Consider the following 21,846-nt stretch of genomic DNA (forward strand, 5'->3'; position numbering starts at 1 on the left):
CATCAGTGGGGTCTGTGGGCGTCTGGTGAAATCTGCTATTCTTTTGGGAGGGGACACTACATTCTCTGTACGTTCTGTGGTACCATTGCTAACGATATATTTATATTTTTCCCCTTCCTTGCTTCTTTTCACAGGAACGAAATAATTGTCTGACAGAAGTCCGAGGTTTGAGCGCTAGTCACACTGACCTGGCTCATTGAGCTGAGCATGGGGGCTAGCCACCACGAAGAACGCACTGAGACTAAGCTTCCCCCCCCCTCCCTGTACGAGAAGCTTATTCCCGTCTGATAATGGATTGATGTTACTTTTTTTTTTTTAAAAGGACAAAAAATAGATTTTTAAATTAGTATAATTTTTAGGTGTTTTATTTTTATTTTTTTTCCTTTTTAAACGGAACCTCTTATTTATAGGTGTGTATGATGTGTATATATATAATTTGCTGCTTGCACTGTTGTCTGTAGAAATATAATATATAAAATGCGAAAACGCAGAAGTGGGTCACTGTTACAGCAGCCACACGATAGGCTGAAGACCTGTTGGCTTTTGGTCGTGTTCATGGGGTTGGGGAAAGCGTTTAAAGGGTCTGTTCACACATCAGAATTTGCCGCTGAACGGTGGCCAGTGGTTTTAAAGAGAATCTGTCATCATGATCAACTGTTAGCATGCTGCCTGGTAGGGTTGACGATGCTGATTAGAACGATACCTTTGTTATGTCTGTAGGTAGAACCGTTGCTGAGATACTGAGATATCGGTGTTTTAGTAACATGCAGATGAGCTGGTTGAGCAGCGAGGGGGCGGCCCGAGCCCTTGGAGCACTGCTTTTGTAACATCCCTCTGATCTGGACATTCCTCCCCTGCTCCCCTGGCTTGTCTAGCCCCGTCAATCAAGGGGGAGAGAGGAGTGTCCAGATCAGAGGGATGTTACAAACGTAGTGCTCCAAGGGCTCTGGCCGGCCTCTTGGTGCTGAAACCAGTCTATTTGCATATGACTAAACACGCAGATATCTCCGCAACGGTCTTACCTACAGACATAACAAAGGTATAGTTCTAATCGGCATCATCAACTGGTTGAAGTGGATTGATCATGCTGACGGGTGCTTTTTAAAGTTGCGACTGCACAGGGAAGGGACATATTCCTTCTTGGCATGGTGTCCGGAAGGACGCTGCTGGAAGCCACATCGGGTGGCCGCTCGTGGTTTAACAGCATTAAATGGGGCTAAACTGCGAGCAGATGTGCATTTAAAGTTATAAAACCACGGAATATGTGGCAGGTTTTGACGGCGTCAAAATCTTCTGTGTGAACATGCCCTGTCACCAGCAGCTAGTTGTGCCTATTGCAAAAAATCATACTCTCCTGCTCTTTGATACTCGGTTCAGTAATCTCCCAGTATGTAATCTTCTGGACCGGATCACGTGCACTGCTGTAGCCGGTCACTGGCCTCAGTGGTGACATGTTCCCAAGCAGCACGCGACCCTGCTGCGATGTGCCCCTTGAGGACATGTCACTGCTGAGGCCAATCATTGGCTGCAGCAGCGCACGTAAGTTTACAGGCCGGGATAGGACCTTCACCAAACAGAGCATCACTTGAGTATGATTTTATTTCATAGGGGTACAACATGCTGCTGGAGGAAATTCCAAAAGCCTGGACAACCCCTTTTAAAGGGGTTGTTCATCTTTGGAGGACCTTTCGAGCAGACCCCCCCCCCAGTGGCCAGACCTATAGAGGGGAAAAGCATACTTACATGATCCCCGCTGATGGGTTCTGGCTCCCAGCGTATAAACATCCAGTTTGCCGCTGCTGCAGTAGTGACCTTCTCCCATTGTGTCGCATCAATGGGTCACGTGACACAAGGGGGCAAGTCATTGCTGCAATGGCGCCAAACTGGATGTTGATAATCGCGGGCAGAACCCATTGGTGAGGAGCGTGTAAGTATTCTCCCCTCTACAGGTCTGGCCACGAGGTGGTGGTTGGGGGTCTACCCAAAAGGCCCTCGAAGATGAACAACCCCTTTAAGGGGCGGCTCATGAACAATATTTATCACTTCTCCACAGGATAAGGTGATAACTGTATGATCGCTGGGGTCCAACCACTATGACCCCAATGGATTGCGAGAATGGGTGTCCCCTGTGTGAAGAGAACGGTGGCATGAATGCGTGACCACGGCTTCATTCACTATCTTGAGGACGGCTGAGTACAGTATTTGCCTGTGTCCATCAGTCCTGTAGGAGTGAACGGAGAGGTGGTCGCACATGCACACTCCTGCTCCATTTACCCAGGGACCCGTGACCTCTGCATTCTGGTGATTTGTGGAGGTCGCCAAGCCCCCAGCTTTCGTAAATTTATCATCATGGGTGATAGATGTTATCGGTTACGTTTAACCCTTTTAAGTTACAAGAAAGACCACTTTGGGGCGGGGAGTGAATACTTTATATTGTAAATAACTGTTTACATTGCCCGGACAGGGACTGCACACGTCTTTACTTGATGAACCATGGACCACCATCAATATGTTCTAATAAATCTGTTACCTTCCATTGATACCATGGTATTCCTCGGGCGCGGTGATGTCGCTTGGCCAGAATTTAGCGCTGCTCTGGAATACGAATTCAATATGAGATATAATATTAATAATATATATATATATATATATATATATATATATATATATATATATATATATATATATATGTGTATATGTATATATATATATATATATATGTATATGTATATGTATATATATATGTATATGTAGGCGTAGAATAGAGCTGCAGCCTTTTTTTAATTTTCAAATCTGCCCGGAAAAAACGAAAACTGCAATCTGATTGGCTGCTAGGGGCAGCGGCTCCATTTTTTGTCTGCGCTGGTCGCCATGCAGGGGGCCCAGCACGGTTATCAAATGAAAGTTCATCTCTAAACTGAAACGGTTTCTTGTTCTTATGGATTATTCACAGAAGAGATGGAAGACCTCAATACTGAAATAAATTGCTACTCAGAAACCCGTTTTGGAAAATATTTTATATTGCGTGTCATAAAAATAAGACTTCTGCTTTAAAATGGTTTTCCAGGAGTCCAATATTGATGGCCTGTCCTCAGAGTAGGTCATCGATATGTGATTGGTGTGGGTCAGACTCCTGGCACCCCTGCCGATTAGCTGTGGCGCTCTGGTGAGCCGCCTCCTCACAGCGCCGTGAATTGTATAGTGGCTGTGCTTGGTATTGCAACTCATTCACTTGAAGGGGACTGAGCAGCAACCTAGGCCACTTGACTGATGGGCGTGACATCACTGGCCTTGGAAGAGGATGGAACACCAGAGCGCTTGGGGCCCTTCAAACTGCTTTAATGGGCTGGGATGCTGGGAGTTGGACCCTCATGATCAGATATTGGTAACCTATCCTGGGGATACATCATCAGTATTGTACTCCCAGAAATTCCCTTTAAAAGTCAACAATATAATAAACTGTTAAAGGGACAGTGTGCATGCAATGATGAACATATGGTCGTGTACATGAGGCTGGATAGAGCGCTTGGACTTCCAGCCTACAGTATGGCTGAGGTGGTCTTATTGCATAGAAACCTTTTTGTAATGCTTGTACAGCTTTCCAATAGTAGGCCTGAAAGGCTACTTTCACACTTGCGGCAGAGAATTCCGGCAGGCAGTTCCGTAGCCGGCAAATGGATGCATTTGTGAGACTGATCCGGATGCGTCTCACAAATGCATTGCAATACCGGATCCGTCTCTCCAGTTGTCCTCCGGAAAAACAGATCCGGTATTTATTGTTTTCTCATTTTTAAAGGTCTGCGCAGACCGCAAAACCGGATCCGTTTTGCTGGAACACTTGGAGCCGGATCCGGTATTAATGCATTTCAATGGAAATTAACCCCTTCCCGACACATGATGTACTATTACGTCATGGAAGCCACTGCATTCCCGCAATTTGACTTAATAGTACGTCATTGTGATCGGGCGGGCACTGGAGCGGTGCGCGCGCGATCACTGCAGAGGCCCGGCAGTCCCTGGTAGCCGGGCCCCTGCTGTATCCTGTAAAAGTCGATGCCGGCGGATTAAGCCCTTCTATGCCACGGTCCGCGCTGACTGCGACATAGAAGGGGTGCGTGTCGAGTGAGGGAGCGCATAGAGTCCCCACGCTGCTGTGGCGGGGACTCGATGTGTCAAAAAGCAGCCCAATGCCGTGCACAGCATCGGGACCTGCTTTCTACGGGTGTCCAGGAGATCCAGCCTCAGGCCCGGTCTCCTAGGCAACCTGTTTGTGTACTACTCACTGTAGTACGCGAACAGGCAATGCATTACAATACAGATGCATTGCAGAGGGGATCAGATCCTCAAAAGTGAACATCAGAAATAAAGTAAAAAGAGAAAAGGGAAAAAAAAGTTAATAAAATCAATAAAGTAATAAAATAAAGAAAACAAACGCGCCTTTCCCCTTATTTTATAATAAAAAACAATACACCCATATTAGGTATCGCCGCGTCCATAATGACTGGCTCTGTAAATATCACATGATCCATCCACCCTGTCCGATAAACACCATAAAAATAAACGGTGAAAAAAAAAAAAAATTGTCACCTTACATCACAAAAAGTGCAACACCAAGCGATCGAAAAGATGTATATCCCACAAAATGGTATCAATAAAACAGTCACCTCGCCCCCAAAAAAAAAAAAAAAATAGCTCTCAGAACATGGAGACACTAAAATGTATTTTTTGCTAGTATTGTACAAAAGTGAAATGCATAAAAAAATATATACATATTGGGTATCACCACGTCCGTAACAACAAGCTCTATAAAAATATCACATGAGCTAACCCCTCAGATGAACACTGTAAAAAAAAAAAAATTTTTTAACTGGTGTAAAAAAGCCATTTTTTGTCACCTTACATCACAAAAATTGCAACACCAAGCGATCAAAAAGGCCTATACCCCCCCCCAAAATAGTACCAATCAAACTGTCACCTCATCCTGCAAAAAATGAGAGCTTACCTAAGACAATTGGTCAAAAAATACAAAAGCCATGGCTCTCAGACTGTGGATACACTAAAATATCATTATTTTGGTTTCAAAAATGCTATTATTCTGTAAAACTTAAATAAATAAGAAAAAGTAGACATATTGGGTATTGCCACGTTGGGAAACGATCTGCTCTATAAAAAGTCACATGACCTAATCCCTCAGGTAAAAATAAATAAATAAAAACTGTGCTAAAACAACCAATTTTTTTTTGGTCACCTTGCCCTATAAAGTGCAATAATGAATGATCAAAAAATCATATGTACCCAAAAATGGTACCAATAAAAACTTCAACTCTTCCTGCATAAGCCCCTGCACAAGACGATCGGCAAAAAAAAAAAAATAGGGCATTCAGAAAATGGAGAAACCTAATTTTTGTTTTCAAAAATGCTTTATGTAAAACTGAAACAAACATCATAGAAAGTACATATTTGATATAATTGCGTCCGTAATAACCTGCTCTGTAAAAATAGCACATGACTTAACCTGTCAGATGAATGTTGTTAATAATAAAAACTGTGCCAAAGCATACATTTTTTTGGGTTACCTTGCCTCACAAAAAACGTAATATAGAGCAATTAAAAATCATATGTACCTCAAAATAATACCAATAAAACTGGCACCTTATCCCATAGTTTCCAAAATGTGGTCACTTTTTTGAGTTTCTACTCTAGGGGTGCATCAGGATGCTTCAAATGGGACATGGTGTAAATAAACCAGTCCAGCAAAATCTGCCTTCCAAAAACCGTATGGCGCTCCTTTCCTTCTGCGCCCTGCCGTGTTGCCATACAGCAGTTTACGACCACTTGTGGGGTGTTTATGTAAACCGCAGAATCAGGGTAATAAATATTGAGTTTTGTTTGGCTGTTAACCCTTGCTTTGCTACTGGAAAAAATGGATTAAAATGTAAAACTGACAAAGTGAAAATTGGGTGGTTTCTATTACGTAAGCCCCACAAAGTGACTTCAGACCTGAACTGGTCCTTAAAAAAAGTGGGTTTTGGAAATTTTTCCGAAAAATGTCAAGATTTGCTTTCAAACTTCTAAGCCTTGTAACATCCCCAAAAAATAAAATGTCATTTTCAAAATGATCCGAACATGAAGTAGACATATGGGGAATGTAAAGTAATTACTATTATATGAGGTATCACTATCTATTATAAAAGTAGAGAAATAGAAATTCGAAAATTTGGGAATTTTTCATAAATAAAGGTGAAATATATTGACTCAAATTTATGACTATCATGAAGTACAATGTGTCACCAGAAAACATTCTCAGAATGGCTTGGATAAGTAAGTGTTCCAAAGCTATTACCACGTAAAGTGACACATGTCAGATTTGCAAAAAATGGCCTGGGGTAGAAGGGGTTAATGCCGGATCCGGCAAGTGTTCAGGATTTTTGGCCGGAGAGAAGACTGCAGCATGCTGTGGTATTTTCGCCGGGATTTCGAACTGATGCATCCTGAACAGATTGCTCTCCATTCAGAATGCATTAGGATAAAACTGATCCGTTTTTTTTTTTTCCAGTGTTGAGACCCTGTGACGGAACTCAATACCGGAAAACAAAAACGCTAGTGTGAAAGTACCCGAATATCTGTTATCCCTGTGCGGTTAGTTATCAAGTCCACAGTTGGGCCTGAATTTGCAGCCATAATACGGTGCAAAAATGCATACGTATTCGGTCCTTAGGACCAATGCAAAAATTGCAGTTTGACTCAAACCAGATTTGCAATATCTCTTGTGGTTCAAAAGTTATCAACACAGAAAGTTGCATCAGCAATTGGGAACGTTCCCTGTGATGCACAGCTATTTGAGGTGTTCAATGTGTTGTCCCTGGCGCGGAACACAGAACTTTTTAAACTTTCCGTGTTGATAACACTTGAGATATTACAAATCTGATTGTGGCAATCGATTTCTGAGAAAAAGTCTGGTCTTCTCTGATATGCTGCATGACCCCCTTCCTATTGGAAAAATTTGCCATTGATCCAATATGGTGACTGTGTTCCGGACATAGCTGAAAAGATAGGCCCCCCTCACCTATTACCTACTGGGGTATTCAGACATTTCATTTTCCCTTTTTTTCTGAAAAAAAAAAAAAAGGGTGTCCTGAGACTTTTGATTCACCCTGTACTATGATTAAAATGTATTTGCTGAGACTGTACTACCCCTGTCTAACTCTAGAGGGCAGTGGCATTCTGAGGCTGGGAGAATATACATAATCAGTTGGGTCTGGACAGTTTTTTTTTTGGGGTGTGTAGGGGGTCTGATGCACCAGGCAGAAGAATGCAGCTGGACAGATAGCGCCGGGCCGATCCTATAGAGAACAATGGGATTGGTTCTACCTTCAGTTTCCCTCCGCCATGCCAGAAGGAAACTGAGCCGGATATATGTGAAGGAGGCCTAAGAGATCAGATGTAAAAGGTTAATCCAGCATTGTTACGGCCGCTGGCTGCATGATCCTTGTTACATATTACACCTCCCAATGCCAATATTCATTAATCATAGAGGTTTGATGTCACTAAGCCTAGGCCAGGCTATCAAGCAGTCATTATAAGCTGATACCACTGAACTGGTTTGCCCTGCACCTTTCTAATAGCCGTGGCCTCCAACCTGTGGCTCTCCAGCTTTTGCAACACTACAACACCCAGCATGCCCTGATAACATCCACGCTGGTAGTTGCACCACAATTTGGTGACCACTCTTTTATAGCATAGGGGCCCTTTTAGTCTACCTAGTAACCAGCGCCAATCGATAACAGCAGGATGCCGATCGGTGCTTGTTACGTGAGGCAATCATTGCCCTGTAAGGGGATGAATGATCATTAACGTGATTGTTTATCCCCTGTTGACACCAGGACGTGTGCTGCCGACAATCCAGCATTTTTATGTTTCAGGCAAATGAGCGCTGTTCTTCGTTTCTCAGTGCATGTTTTCGAGGCCCTGGTCGGATCAGAACTGTTAAACCGCACATGATGTAGGTGATTTTAAGCTGGCAAATACTTCCAAGGGGTTTAAATATATTCATGGTGTATAGATTGTCATTTAAATAAAAATATCTGTGAACAGTTTTGAAATATAGTATGGCTCCACCTAGTGTTCTAGGTGTATAGGAATGCCAGCGTCCACACATGCTCAGTCGTGCCCTCCACAGCCGGTTCTCTACATAGTGATCTCCTATTCACGTCAGGACAGCTAATGGAAACCGCTTGCCATCTTGCTTCCTCAAGAAAGGAGCAAAGACTCTGCAGTAGCATGGCGGTAAGTCTGAGAAGTGTCCTACTGCAGGGGAGCATGTCAGCTGCCAGAGGGGGAAGGAGATGGATTCTGTTCCTTCAGCAGCAGCAAGGTGGACACATGGAAGCAAAAATGTTGTAAAGTATATATTTTTTTATACTAGAAACACTGTAAATTACTTTTGGATGGTTATTACGCAGCTTTTTTTTTTAAATAAAAATGATTCATGGGATAATCTTGTCAAGTTAGAAGTCATCTTCTATGATGAGGATTATAGTCTCATTGAAGCCAGTGACCTTTCTGCACACCCCCAACTGGTAACGCCTGGATTGTTTTTATTGCAGACTGCTGGTAATTCAAACATAAACTTCTATTAGGAATAACAGAGGAATGTCAAAATAGGGTTATATGAAACACAGCCATATAATTATTATTACATGGAGAATAAAACAGACAAGTCGGGGGAGGGGGCATGTCTAAATACAACCATGTCACAGCTACTGTAAAATGTAGATTTTCTCCATGAAAGTCCTCTAAAAGACAGATTTATATACAAAATATTTTTAGATTTTCAGGAACCTAGATAATTGTTAAACAATAAAAAAAAAAAAGACACAATTTGGCTGCTTTTTGCTGTATATTTATTACATAAGGTAAAGTGCGGCAGCGAGGAGGTCATGACCATAAATCCTGAAATGTTACAGGGCATCTGTCAGCAGTTTTGTACCTATGACACTGTCTGACCTGTTACATGTGCACTTGGCAGCTGAAGGCAAATGTTTTAAACTATATGCAAATAAGCTTCTAGGAGCAATGGGGGTGTTGCCATTACACCTAGAGGTTCTGGTCTCTCTGCAACTGCTCCACTTTGATTGACAGGGCCAGGCGTGATCATGTTTCCACTGCCTGTCTCTGCCAAGCAGAGTGCAGGGGGCGCGGCAGTTGCAGAGAGAGCTGAGCCTCTAGGTGTAACGGCAACGCCCCTGTTGCTCCTAGAGGCTCATTTACATATATTAAAACATTTTTTTTTCTCAGCAATGCGGGCACATATGAACATGGGACAAACACAGATGCCTTCAGCTGCCAAGTGCACATGTAACAGGTCAGCCGGTGTCATAGATACAAAACTGCTGACAGATGCCCTTTAAATGTCCCCCTAATATAAGTGTCCCTCAAAAACAATAGTCTCACACGGGGGTTCGGAGCTGGCTGGCTGCTGTAGACATAGGCCCATTACTTGGAAACTTCTCTGACTCCTTACAGTTTCTTTTACCTAATGGACCGTGTACTGTAGGTTATATTTCCTGGGCCGATGTGTAAAGGGTTCATGGGGTGTCGATGCCCTTCACTCCTTCCAGGTCTACAGTGTAGTAACAAGTAGAGGGAGGAATATGAGGTGCAAAAATGACTTCCATAGTCCGTAAAACACCGCCGGTGTGCGGTGGAGGCGCCATCATCTGTGTCCGAGAGACCATAAGCCTGATCAGTAGCTGGTTGGACCAGGAGATTCCCAGAGCTGGCTGCACCTTTTTAGCTTGTAACCTGTGATGTGCAAAAAGAAAATAGCTTCAGTCCGAATTTTTATATATGGGAGATGAGCGAGGGTCTGAATGGTCAGCCACCCCACCAATCACAACAGCAAAGCGAATGGAGTTGAGCTACAGTACCAGACACGTGTCTTGTAAAACTACAACAAAGCGGCGTCATGGGTGGGGTTCCCCCAATTATAACCCTGCCGCCTTTTATAGTATTACTAGATTGCTCCTTTCATCTATGGGTTGGATAAGGTGTTTGGTCAATCAGTACACTGTTCCCTAGGCACACTTAGGAAGGGAAAGGGTTAAAACACACGCTGTCCTATGTACAATGTGGGCGGATGGAGTTTTCTACTTGAGAGACTGGGATTAGTTGTTTGCAATGGTTGAGCTACAGCTCCGTGATACGTAGTGTGAACATGTATGTAGGACGTCTTACCCCAAGTGACTCGGGACTGAGTCTGCCTCCTTCATGGTGTCCGTGACCTAGTGAACAGGAGTAGAGTATTACATTATATGGTGTTAGGCTGCGGCCACGCTGTAGTGTCTGTATTATGGCGGCAACATCCCGACCACCACACCTCTACTGAACCGTACACTTAGATAGTGGTCTGACCCCCCCCATTGATCAAGGATTGACGGCCTATCCTAAGGACAGGTCATCAATCTTTACGTCCATATTCTGGAGCTGTAAGGGCTCTGTGCCTGTGCTGTGGACCGGTCCGCAACGCACGGGCACCGGCTGTGAGCACTCCTGGTGCGGATGCGGACCCATTGACTTGAACGGCTTCGCGATCTGCAAAAGATAGGACACGTCTTATATTTTGCAGTGCGGAGGCACGGACCCGAAATCCCATGGAATCACTTAGTGGTGCTTCCAATTCAGGCCTCTGCTCCACAAAAAAAATAGGATATTACCAATCTCTGGTGGATTGCAGACCCATTCTAGTCAGTGTACACGGCCAGTGCCCTTATATTGCAGACCGGCCGTTTACGATCCGCAATAAGTGCACAGAGCCCTTATGTTCGTCTGCATGAGCCCTAAGGTTCGGTGAGTCTGAATGAGGCCCTCCTGACATTACTACATGGGGGCCCCATTAGCGCAGGGCAATACCTGATTGATGCAGAATACAGGCGTTGAGAAGCTGGTGCTGAGATGGTGGAGTTTGGCCCCGAGGGACTGCAGATGCTTTGCTTTTAGGGCAGCGTCCTTGGCGGCAAATTCGCAGCGAAACAAAGCCGCAATAGAGTCAATGACTATCAGGCGAATCTGACCGCGGCGGAGGAGGATGGGAAGTTTCTTAGTAATGCAGTCAGTGAGCATGTCCTACAACAGGAATTACAGAGGTAAAAATGAGCAAGAACAGAGAAAAACCATAGGGAGAGATCTTTCAAAACTGTTGCTAAGAGTACTTTCACACTAGCGGCAGGGGACTCCGGAACCGTCCTGCCGCAAGTTCACGTGCACCCCCGGACCGCCACTCCGTCCCCATTGACTGCATGCAGTACTTTTAGTCCGGCCGCCTCTTAGCGTGCGCCGCCGTGCTGCCACCGGAACTCCACCCCTGCCCCTATTATAGTCAATGGGCACGGAGTGGCAGTCCGGGGGCACACGTGAACTAGCGGCAGGACGGATACGACGGGCTGTTCACCCGCCGGAGTCCCCTGCCGCTAGTGTGAAAGTAGCCTAAGGAAGGTGGAGCAACTAGATTTTTTTTCCAATAAAACCCCCCATGGTTTCCAAAGTTATTTTAATGAAGGTTTAAAGGGGGTTGTGCCAAGTTTTTACGTTATTCTCTCTCCACAGGACAGGGGATATTCAGCGGATCCCTGGGGATCTGACCGCTGGGAACACCACCGATCGTGAAAATAGGGGTCCTGTTCCCCCGTTCTGGGGATCTGTCCCAGCGGCCAGATCCCCAGCCATCGGCTAGCTACCCCCTATCCAGCCTGGTGGCGTTCACCGGATCCTTGTTGACTATAATGGGATGCGGCAGCGATCCAAACGCTTTCCAGCATAAATGACGGGTTTCAGCCGGAAAAATACTGCTGCATGCAGCATTTTTTGTCCAGCCAACAACCAGTATTTATGCCGGATCGGCAAGCCAATGCGTCCTTAGTCCTACTCAATAACTAACCCTTATTTTTTATGCACCGTCAAGAGGCTGTGTCTGCTATGGTATTGCAGATCTATTGAAATGAATGGGAATAAGCGTCAATACCACACACAACCTGAGAGCAGGTGTGGCGCTGTGTTTTTTTTTTTTTTTAAAAGAAGGCAGACATTTTACCTAAACTTATAACTGTGAAGCGAATGTAATGCATTTACAATCCCCAGCACTTACTATATCAGCTGCGTGCTCGATATAAATTCTATCTCCAAATCGGATGCTGCGAGTGATGTCGAGCGGGACGTCCGATCTCAGTTTGTGCTGGGATTTAATTAACTGCTGCAGTCGCTTGCTTGGAAAGGCGTCTTCTGTGCAGATGTACACAGCCCCTGTGCAATACATAGGTTATACAGGGCACAGAGAACGCCACCTGTATATACAGCATATATATATAGTGTGTAATATACGTACCTGCTCCAAGACCTCCATACTCTGCGGGGTACTGCACAGACAGGCACAGCTGCAAAGCTATCTGGGTTTTCCCTGCGGAGCTTTCCCCGGCCAGTTCTGTAATGCCCACTATGGGGACCCCCCCTCGCAGGAAATGATTCAAGATGCTGCAGCCGAGGCTCAGCTTCTGGTGCTGGGTTGGGAATCCGTCCTTGTCCCTGTATAACTGCAACGCTGTCAATGAGAATCAGAAACAATGAATCTGCGAGTGGGTACTTGCGCGCTGTCATGGAAGTGCGGTGTAATGACAAGTACCCGCTCCAGTTTAATTACACTGCATCTCCGCCGCAAGGGAGACGACGCGTAGAGCGGCGCCTCCTCTTCAAACAGCTGATCGGCGGGGGTGCTGGGTGTCGGATTCCCACCGATCTGATAATGATGACCTACCCTGAGGATAGGTCATTAACATAAAGCCCCTGCACAACCCCTTAGATACCGCGGTCAATGCTGACCACGGCATCTAAGGGGTCTACAGAGGGAAGGGGCTCTCTCAACCCATTGACGATCGCAGAGTGCAGATGGTTGTCATGGCAGCCATGCCTTCTGAGCCCTGCCGAGTGCCCATGCAGTAGTTTACAACCACATACGGAGTGTTGCCATATTCTGGAAAAAATAGGTAACCAATTTTAGGGTCCTTTTTCTCCTCTTTAACCCTTGTAAAAATGAGAAATGTGAGGCTAAAGCATAATTTTACTGTAATTTTTTTTTTTTTAATTTTCACAGCCGAGTGTTTCTAAATTCAATAAAAAGCCAGTGGGGTCAAAACACTCATTACACCCTTCAAATTCTTTGGGCGGTGTAGTTTCCAAAACGGGGTTACTTTTTGGAGGTTTATGTCAATCCAAATTTACCACTAACATGAAGCGCCAGGTGTTATGTGAAACATTGTCAGAATGGTTCGGATAAGGCCTCTTTCACACTACATTATGTCCATTTCAGTGTTTTGCGGTCCGTTTTTCACGGATCCGTTGTTCCGTTTTTTGCTTCCGTTGTGGTTCCGTTTCCGTTCCGTTTTTCCGTATGGCATATACAGTATACAGTAATTACATAGAAAAAATTGGGCTGGGCATAACATTTTCAATAGATGGTTCCGCAAAAAACGGATACGGAAGACATACGGATGCATTTCCGTATGTGTTCCTTTTTTTTTCGGACCTATTGACTTGAATGGAGCCACGGACCGTGATTTGCGGCCAAATATAGGACATGTTCTATCTTTCAACGGAACGGAAAAACGGAAATACGGAAACGGAATGCATACGGAACACATTCCGTTTTTTTTTTGCGGAACCATTGAAATGAATGGTTCCGTATACGGAACGCAAAAAACGGACCGCAAAACGGAAAAAAAAAAACGGTAGTGTGAAAGAGGCCTAAGTAAAAGCGTTCCAAAGTTATCGCCACATGAAGTGACAGATGTCAGATTTGCAAAATTAGGCCTTCCGTGTCCGTGATGACATCAGTGGTTCATCCGTGAATGATCCGCGTTTGATGCGCATGGTCAATTTTTGCCCTCCATGTGTCATCAGTATTCCACGGACACTGCTAGGCTGAAAATTAATTTCAAGAGCATTTCCTAGCAACAATCCGAGAAACACGGATGCAATAGGTTTTTATTCACGTATCCCTAGACCATAATGGGCGTGACGGATCTGTAAAACACGGACATAAATAGAGCATGCAACCGTGGCTGGGAACGTTCCTTTAAAATGGAACTCTACCTCCCTTTACTGAGGCATTTAAAGGAACCCTCTGTGAAAACTGGATACACAGTATTAGCCCTAGTACATGGCCTGAGGGGGCGGAGCATGACACAGAAATGCAAAGATCACCAAGGTTAGATGGGTCATGCCCCTCCCCTTCAGGCTCATCAATGGGCATAACCCACAGTATCAATGCTCCTTTAACTGATTATTGCTGTCATTGTATCCTTGCTCAGTTTGCTTCCTATGGGCTCACTTCCTGGGGAGTCTGTTGTTCTACAGGGAAGAAAATCTGAGCAAGAAGAGCTGCAGTGTAAAGCAAGGGGAAAGAACAGATGTAGCCTGCATCTCTATTGAGACAGCTAAGTTTCAGACTACCGCAGACGCCTACAGACAATGCAGCTATACCATCGCGAACGGAGCGAGAATAAAGGGCAGGTAAGTGTCACCCATACATTATATCCTAGATTTGAAGAAAGCTTAGTTATGGTACTTTTATAAAAATCATAGAAAATTTACCTGTAATCACTTTTTTATCCTTTTGCAAAGTAACAGCGGCTGCTTTCTGTACGTGCTGGACATCGGGGATGGACAGATGGGTAATTCTCTGCAGATCCACCGCGGAGTAAGTTAAGATGTCTGCCACAGATTTGATGTTTGCTGTAAAGATAAAGCAACATTTCATATAGTAACAGAAGACGGGAGCCCCGGCCTGAGCATGTGTCATAATGCAAAATAACGTGCACGAAAAACACAATGTCCCCTGCGTCGTATGAAGACGCTGCACAGATGCTGACACCATATCTACCTATCCACTGCCATATCGCCGCTGCTAAGCTCCCTGGATGTTAACTTCCTGTTTGACGCCGCTGCAGCCAATCTCTGGCCACAGCTTTGACCTGCTCTCCTTGCGCCAAATGGTCATATGATGCAAGGGAAGCAGGTCACCGCTGCAGCAGCGTCAAACAGGAAGCCCGGCAGGGCAGCGGAAGCCTGGGAGCAGGTAAATATGCTTCCCTTCGCAGGTCTGCTCATTAGGGGGTTGTCAACACCCCCCCTTAAGGCTCCAATCACACATCCGTATGTGTTTTGCGGATCCGCACTCTCATAGAAAATACCCTTTCTTGTCCACAATTGCGGACAAGAATAGGACATGTTCTATTTTTTGGCGGAAACAGAATTGCGGATCCGCAAATGCGGATAGCGCATTCCGGCCCCATTGAAAATTAATGGGTTCGCACCCGTTCTGCAAAATTGCGGAAAGGATGCAGACCCATTTTGCGGGCGTGTGAATGGACCTTTATAGTTTTAAAGGGGTTGTTCCAACTTTTAAATGTATCCCAAATATACAGGATAAGGCTACATGCACACAAACGTTGTTTGTTTCCGTGTCCGTTCCGTTTTTTTTGCGGATAGGATGTGGACCCATTCATTTCAATGGGTCTGCAAAAAATGTGGACAGAACACCGTGTGCCGTCCGCATCAGTATGTCCGTTCCGTAGCCCCACAAAAAAAAAAAAATATAGAACATGTCCTATTCTTGTCCGTTTTAGGCATTGTTACAATGGATCCGCCCAAAAAAAAAACCAAACAGATGGTATACAGATATCATCCATTTTTAGCGGATCCGCAATTTGCGGACCGCAAAACACATACGGTCGTGTGCATGTAGCCTACGGGATGGTCTCTGCGTCCATAGGATCTAACATGGCAGAGGTCATATGATTTATCCAGGTGTCCACCGTACCTGCAGACACAGGAGACCTTGACGGTATCTGCGCATGTGTTGAACGTGTTTGGCCCCTGAGGAGGCAGGCTGGGACCGCCCATGGACATGCATACTGCTGACGTCCAGTGTCCGTGGGCAGCAGGGGACTGGAAAGCCCTATAATCACTGTGACATTTTAATATAAAGTGGACAATCCCTTTGAAGGGGTTTTCTGGGAATACAATACTAACGGCCTATCCTATAGTTCATCGTTCTCTGCACATTGGGGGTCCGATCCCCAGCCGATCAGCTGTTTGTAGAGGCCACGGCACTCTAGTGAGAACCTCTTCTTAGGCCAGTGATGTCGCGTTCATCGGTCACATGGCCTAGGCGCAGCTCAGCTCCCATTCAAGTGAATGGGCTGCAATACCAAGCACAGCCACTATACAATGTATGGCGCTGTGCTTGGTAAGCTGTAAAGAGGCTGCAGCGCTCACCCGAGTACCACAGCCTTTTCAAACAGCTGATCGGCGGTGGTGCAGGGTGTCGGGCCCCCACCGATCACATACTGATGACCTATTCTGAGGATCGGTCACCAGTATTTTTTCTTCTGGAAAACCCCTTTACAAATTTGGGTTAAAGAGGACCCATCACTTCTCTTGACATGTCTGTTGTAGTTACTACTTGCATCCCCGTGTAGTAATTCTGCCGTTCCTCTATTATTTCTACTAGAAGTTATGAATGAATTGCCAGCAGCTTACAGTAAAAGGTACAACTGGGTGTTACCAGTTGGGGGTGTGTCCCTGCACAGACTGACACTGGCAGCACTGACTGGACAGAGTAAGGCACACCTGCTACTGGTAATATCCAACAGTATCCTTTACGGCAGACTGCTGGAATTTCATCTGGCCACATTCACTATAATGGGGACCGGCAGAGATCCGGAGTGAGTGGACAGATACTTATTTGTACAATTCTAGTAGGAATAATACAGGAATGGCACATCATAATCATAGGAACAGATGCTCCATAATTATTATTACATGGGGGAATGTAAGTAGCTGCTAAAACAGACATGTCAGGAGAGGGGACGTGTCCTCTTTAACCCTTAGGCTACCAGAGCCGTACATGTACGGCTCTGGTGCGATGTGTAAACATGACGCCCGCTCGCACGTGCAGCAGAGACCTGCGGCTAATTACAGTGACCGGCAATAATGCCGATCGCGGTAATTAAATGCTTTAGATGCCGTGATCAAGTGAGATCACGGCACCTAAATGCGCAAAAACCCGGAAGCGCTTCCTACCCATGCCCCGTGTGTCCAATCCGGGCTTAGGTAGTTGTGCTGAATACTAGTAGCCTTACTGAGTAAGCTAACAGTATTCAAACTGCAATTCTTATTTTGGCCACCAGATGGCAGGCCAGGATAAAAATTGAGCAAAAGTAAGGGCTCTTTCACACCTGCGTTCTTGTCTTCCGGCATAGAGTTCCGTCGTCGGGGCTCTATGCCGGAAGAATCCTGATCAGTTTTATCCTAATGCATTCTGAATGGAGTGAAATCCGTTCAGGATGCATCAGGATGTCTTCAGTTCCGGAACGGAACGTTTTTTGGCCGGAGAAAATACCGCAGCATGCTGCGCTTTTTGCTCCGGCCAAAAAAACTGAAGACTTGCCGCAAAGCCGGATCCGGAATAAATGCCCATTGAAAGGCATTGATCCGGACTTAAGCTAAACGTCGTTTCGGCGCATTACCGGATCCGACGTTTAGCTTTTTTACAATGGTTACCATGGCTGCCGGGACGCTAAAGTCCTGGCAGCCATGGTAAAGTGTAGCGGGGAGCAGCATACTCACCATCCGTGCGGCTCCCGGGGGTGCTCCAGAGTGACGTCAGGGCGCCCCAGGCGCATGGATGACGTGATCGCATGGCACGTCATCCATGCGCATGGGGCGCTCTTACGTCATTCTGGAGCGCCCCGGGAGCCGCACGGACTGTAAGTATACTGCTCCCCCGCTCCCCGCTCCTACTATGGCAACCAGGACTTTAATAGCGTCCTGGCTGCCATAGTAACACTGAACGCATTTTGAAGACGGATCCGTCTTCAAATGCTTTCAGTACACTTGCGTTTTTCCGGATCCGGCGTGTAATTCCGGCAAGTGGAGTACACGCCGAATCCGGACAACGCAAGTGTGAAAGAGGCCTAAGTAAAATAAGCTAATAATTAGTGTTGAGCGAACTTGTGTTTTAAGTTCGGCGTCTAAAGTTCAGGATCAGGTTATCGAAGAATCCCGTTATGGATTCCGCTACCCCGGACCAAGTTATGGTCCGTGGTAGTGGAATCCATAACGCGATTCTTCGATAACCCGAACTTTAGACGCCGAACTTAAAACACAAGTTCGCTCAACACTACTAATAATAGATTCCTGATAAACCCAAAAAAATAATTTAAAAATGTAATGATCTCATATATGAGGCACATAATGATCACAAAAAAAAGTTAAAATATATACAAAAAATATATAAAAAGTTTAAATCACCCCCCTTTGCGTATAATTAAAAAATAAATACCTAAATAACAATAAATATAAACATCATGGATATCACCGCGATGGAAAATGCTTATAGTATTAAAATAGAAAAAAAAATCCAATACGGCGAATGGCGTAACGGCAAAATCGGTCAAAATGGCCGATTTGCCATTTTTTCATTGCTTTTATGAAATGTGTTTTTTAAAAAGTCACACATACTCCAAAATGGTATTAATTAAAAGTACAGATTGTTCCACAAAAAATGAGCCCCTAAACAGCTCAGTAGACATAAGTATAAAAGAGTTATGGGGGTCTGAATACGGTGATATTAAAAATTATCAAAGTTTAAATTTATTTTTACACTATTTAGACATAAAGAACCTATACATTTGGGGTATTGTTGTAATCGTACTGACCCAGAGAATGAAGGGCTGTGGGAACAAAACCCGTAAAACGGTGAAGGAATTGCCTTTTTCTGTCCAATTCCACCCCATTTGGAATTTTTTTACCGCTTCCCACAACATTTTATGCCATACTTAAAGGGAACCTGTCACCGGGATTTTGTGTATAGAGCTGAGGACATGGGTAGCTAGATGGCCGCTAGCACATCCGCAATACCCAGTTCCCATAGCTCTGTGTGCTTTTATTGTGTAAAAAAAACGACTTGATACATATGCAAATTAACCTGACATGAGTCCTGTCCCTGACTCATCTCACATACAGGACTCATCTCAGGTTAATTTGCATATGTATCAAATCCGTTTTTTTTTTACACAATAAAAGCACACAGAGCTATGGGGACTGGATATTGCGGATGTGCTAGCGGTCATCTAGCAACCCATGTCCTCAGCTCTATACACAAAATCCCGGTGACAGGTTCCCTTTAATGGTGGCATTAGAAAGTACAACTTGTCCCGCAAGATATAAGCCCTCATACAGCTATGTGACCGGAAAAATAAAAAAGTTATGGCTCACGGAAAATAGGGAAGAAAAATGAAAACGAAAAAAAAAAACGGTATCCAAAGGGTAGGGTTTACGGCCTCAATCCATACCGCCTGCTACGTGACATGGCCGGCTATACGTAAAGAATCTTACCCTTATTAAGGGCGGCAGTGACTTGAGGATTCAAATCCAAGTGCTCCCAGTCCATGTCTTCAAGGAACACACTGTAAAGAGACAACATGCAAGCGTCACAGTATCCAGTATATACCAGGGCCCCCTCCAATCACAGGGCAGCTTTCATTTCTTAAAGGAATACTGTCAGGTTGAACATGGAGTTTGAGCTGCAGGCAGCGTGTTGTAGAGCAGGAGGAGCCGAGCAGATTGATATATCGTTTTATGGGAAAAGATTCATTAAAACTTGTAATTTATACATTTATATCTCCGCTCATTCTGGGCTCTGAAGTCCAGGAGGCGGTCCTATCAGTGATTGACAGCTCTCTCTGTATACACAGCCATAGAGGACAGCCTGTCAATCACTGATAGGACCGCCTCCTGGACTTCAATGCCCAGAATGAGCAGGAATTTAAATGTATAAATAAAGTCATACATAAGCTTTAACCATAACACTATATGGCCTCCTGCTGCATTTTCATAATGACAGGTTCCCTTCAAGATGCATTTGGGGGGAGGAGATAAAGTAAAAACTAACGAAAAAGTAAATATCCAATGAGTTTACAGCTTTCGTTTTTTTCAGTGCAGTTCAGATATGAAAGCTGCGATTTGATTGGTCGCTAAGCTGTCCCTATGCTGGGTACCTTAGCCACCTGCACCAAAACTTACCAAACAGCGAGCCGCCGCTTGTGTAGATGGCGGGAATCTGGATTCGCCCCAACCAATGGCGGTAGAGACAAACAAAAGTTGCCCTCCAATCAGAGGACACGCGCTCGACCACGTGGTCGGCCGCTCCCCTCAAATCTCTGCCTTCGCATTGGCTACGATTTTCTGTCAATAAAGACCGCGTGACCTAACCTGTCACCTGCGATTGGTCACGATGGGCTGTCAAAAACTTGATTCGCGCAGATTGGTTGATTAAAATTAACTCTGTCAGTGCCGGTCGGCCAATTAGACCATTACGAAGAGCCAGGGTTTGGTTCACCGTGTAAAGAGTTAAGCGACTTTCCCCCCCAATCAGAGATCACGTCCAGGTCTCTGCTCTGTTCTGATTGGTCGCCTGGAACGTGTCAGTCACGGGAGAGCTGAAACCTGATTGGCTGAGCGGGTTCTTCGGTGGTGTGAGGGAGTAAAGAAGATGTCCACCGACCGAGATGGAAAGAAGCTGGTCCGGTCCCCCAGCGGTCTCCGCATGCTCCCCGAGAACCGGGCGCTTGTAAGTCCCTTCTGCCTGGAGGAGCCGCAGTGGGTACCGGATAAAGAGGTAGGAGCCGCCGCTGTGCGGGGGGCAGGGGCCACAGGAGTTGGCTGACTTTCCCTCTGCCTTCCTCTCCAGTGCGGGGGGTTTGTGTTGTTTCACCCAAAACTAATTAAACTCTTGTAATGCCTAGTGAGGTAGAACTACAAGTCCCAGCATGCCATGCCAGGTCAGCGGTGCAGTTGTGCCCTGTGAGTCGCGCGACACATGTCTGTAGCCTTAGCCTAAGGGAACCTGTCGTCAGCTTTGTGGGTGTGAGACGGCGGGACGCGTCAAGTCTGTGTCTGTACCGCCGGCCGCTGCGGGGTCTGTGTCTGTACCGCCGGCCGCTGCGGGGTCTGTGTCTGTACCGCCGGCCGCTGCGGGGTCTGTGTCTGTACCGCCGGCCGCTGCGGGGTCTGTGTCTGTACCGCCGGCCGCTGCGGGGTCTGTGTCTGTACCGCCGGCCGCTGCGGGGTCTGTGTCTGTACCGCCGGCCGCTGCGGGGTCTGTGTCTGTACCGCCGGCCGCTGCGGGGTCTGTGTCTGTACCGCCGGCCGCTGCGGGGTCTGTGTCTGTACCGCCGGCCGCTGCGGGGTCTGTGTCTGTACCGCCGGCCGCTGCGGGGTCTGTGTCTGTACCGCCGGCCGCTGCGGGGTCTGTGTCTGTACCGCCGGCCGCTGCGGGGTCTGTGCCTGTACCGCCGGCCGCTGCGGAGTCTGTGCCTGTACCGCCGGCCGCTGCGGAGTCTGTGCCTGTACCGCCGGCCGCTGCGGGGTCTGTGTCTGTACCGCCGGCCGCTGCGGGGTCTGTGTCTGTACCGCCGGCCGCTGCGGGGTCGGGTTGGGCGATATAAAAAATATTCCCATGATAACAATATTAAGAAATTTATCGCAATAAATACCCATATAGCAGAAAAAACGCCTGGGGCCAAAAGGACACATTATACTGTATGGGGGCAGCCACAAGGAGACGTTGCACTGTATGGGGGCGGTGGGCCACAAGAAGACGTTGCACTGTATGGGGGGGCGCACAAGATGACGTTGCACTGTATGGGGGCGGTGGGCCACAAGAAGACGTTGCACTGTATGGGGGGGCGCACAAGATGACGTTGCACTGTATGGGGGCGGTGGGCCACAAGA

The 21,846-nt window shown here is 46.1% G+C and overlaps 2 protein-coding genes across 6 annotated transcripts in view; one reads left to right on the forward strand and one right to left on the reverse strand.

The window, feature by feature from the left end:
* Window positions 1–2,540, forward strand: part of KLC1 (kinesin light chain 1) — a 70,941-nt gene extending 68,401 nt beyond the window's left edge. For all 5 annotated transcript variants that reach the window (XM_044271704.1, XM_044271708.1, XM_044271706.1 and 2 more), the window contains one exon: window positions 135–2,540. In XM_044271704.1, the coding sequence (XP_044127639.1) occupies window positions 135–200 (66 nt within the window). In that variant the 3' untranslated portion in view covers window positions 201–2,540. The remainder of the gene's footprint in view (window positions 1–134) is intronic.
* Window positions 2,541–9,298: 6,758 nt separating this feature from the next.
* XRCC3 (X-ray repair cross complementing 3) lies at window positions 9,299–20,186 on the reverse strand. The gene is made up of 8 exons (XM_044272185.1): window positions 20,137–20,186; window positions 19,450–19,520; window positions 14,641–14,781; window positions 12,380–12,592; window positions 12,143–12,297; window positions 10,912–11,124; window positions 10,237–10,283; window positions 9,299–9,804 (listed from the first exon to the last, which is right to left on the reverse strand). Exons 2-8 carry the CDS (start codon window positions 19,502–19,504, stop codon window positions 9,588–9,590), a joined length of 1,041 nt encoding a protein of 346 aa, XP_044128120.1. The 5' UTR covers window positions 19,505–19,520; window positions 20,137–20,186; the 3' UTR covers window positions 9,299–9,587.
* Window positions 20,187–21,846: the final 1,660 nt, after the last annotated feature.

This window comes from Bufo gargarizans, chromosome 11, assembly GCF_014858855.1.
Source record: "Bufo gargarizans isolate SCDJY-AF-19 chromosome 11, ASM1485885v1, whole genome shotgun sequence".
NCBI lineage: Eukaryota > Metazoa > Chordata > Amphibia > Anura > Bufonidae > Bufo > Bufo gargarizans.

Bases quoted from the DNA above. Each gene is read 5' to 3' on its own strand.
- XRCC3 (XM_044272185.1), bottom strand. From the start codon at position 19,504: ATGGACTGGGAGCACTTGGATTTGAATCCTCAAGTCACTGCCGCCCTT. The intron at 12,298-12,379 runs GTACGTATATTA...TGTATTGCACAG, and splicing joins GTATGGAGGTCTTGGAGCAG to GGGCTGTGTACATCTGCACA. The intron at 9,805-10,236 runs GTAAGACGTCCT...TGCACATCACAG, and splicing joins TCAGTCCCGAGTCACTTGGG to GTTACAAGCTAAAAAGGTGC.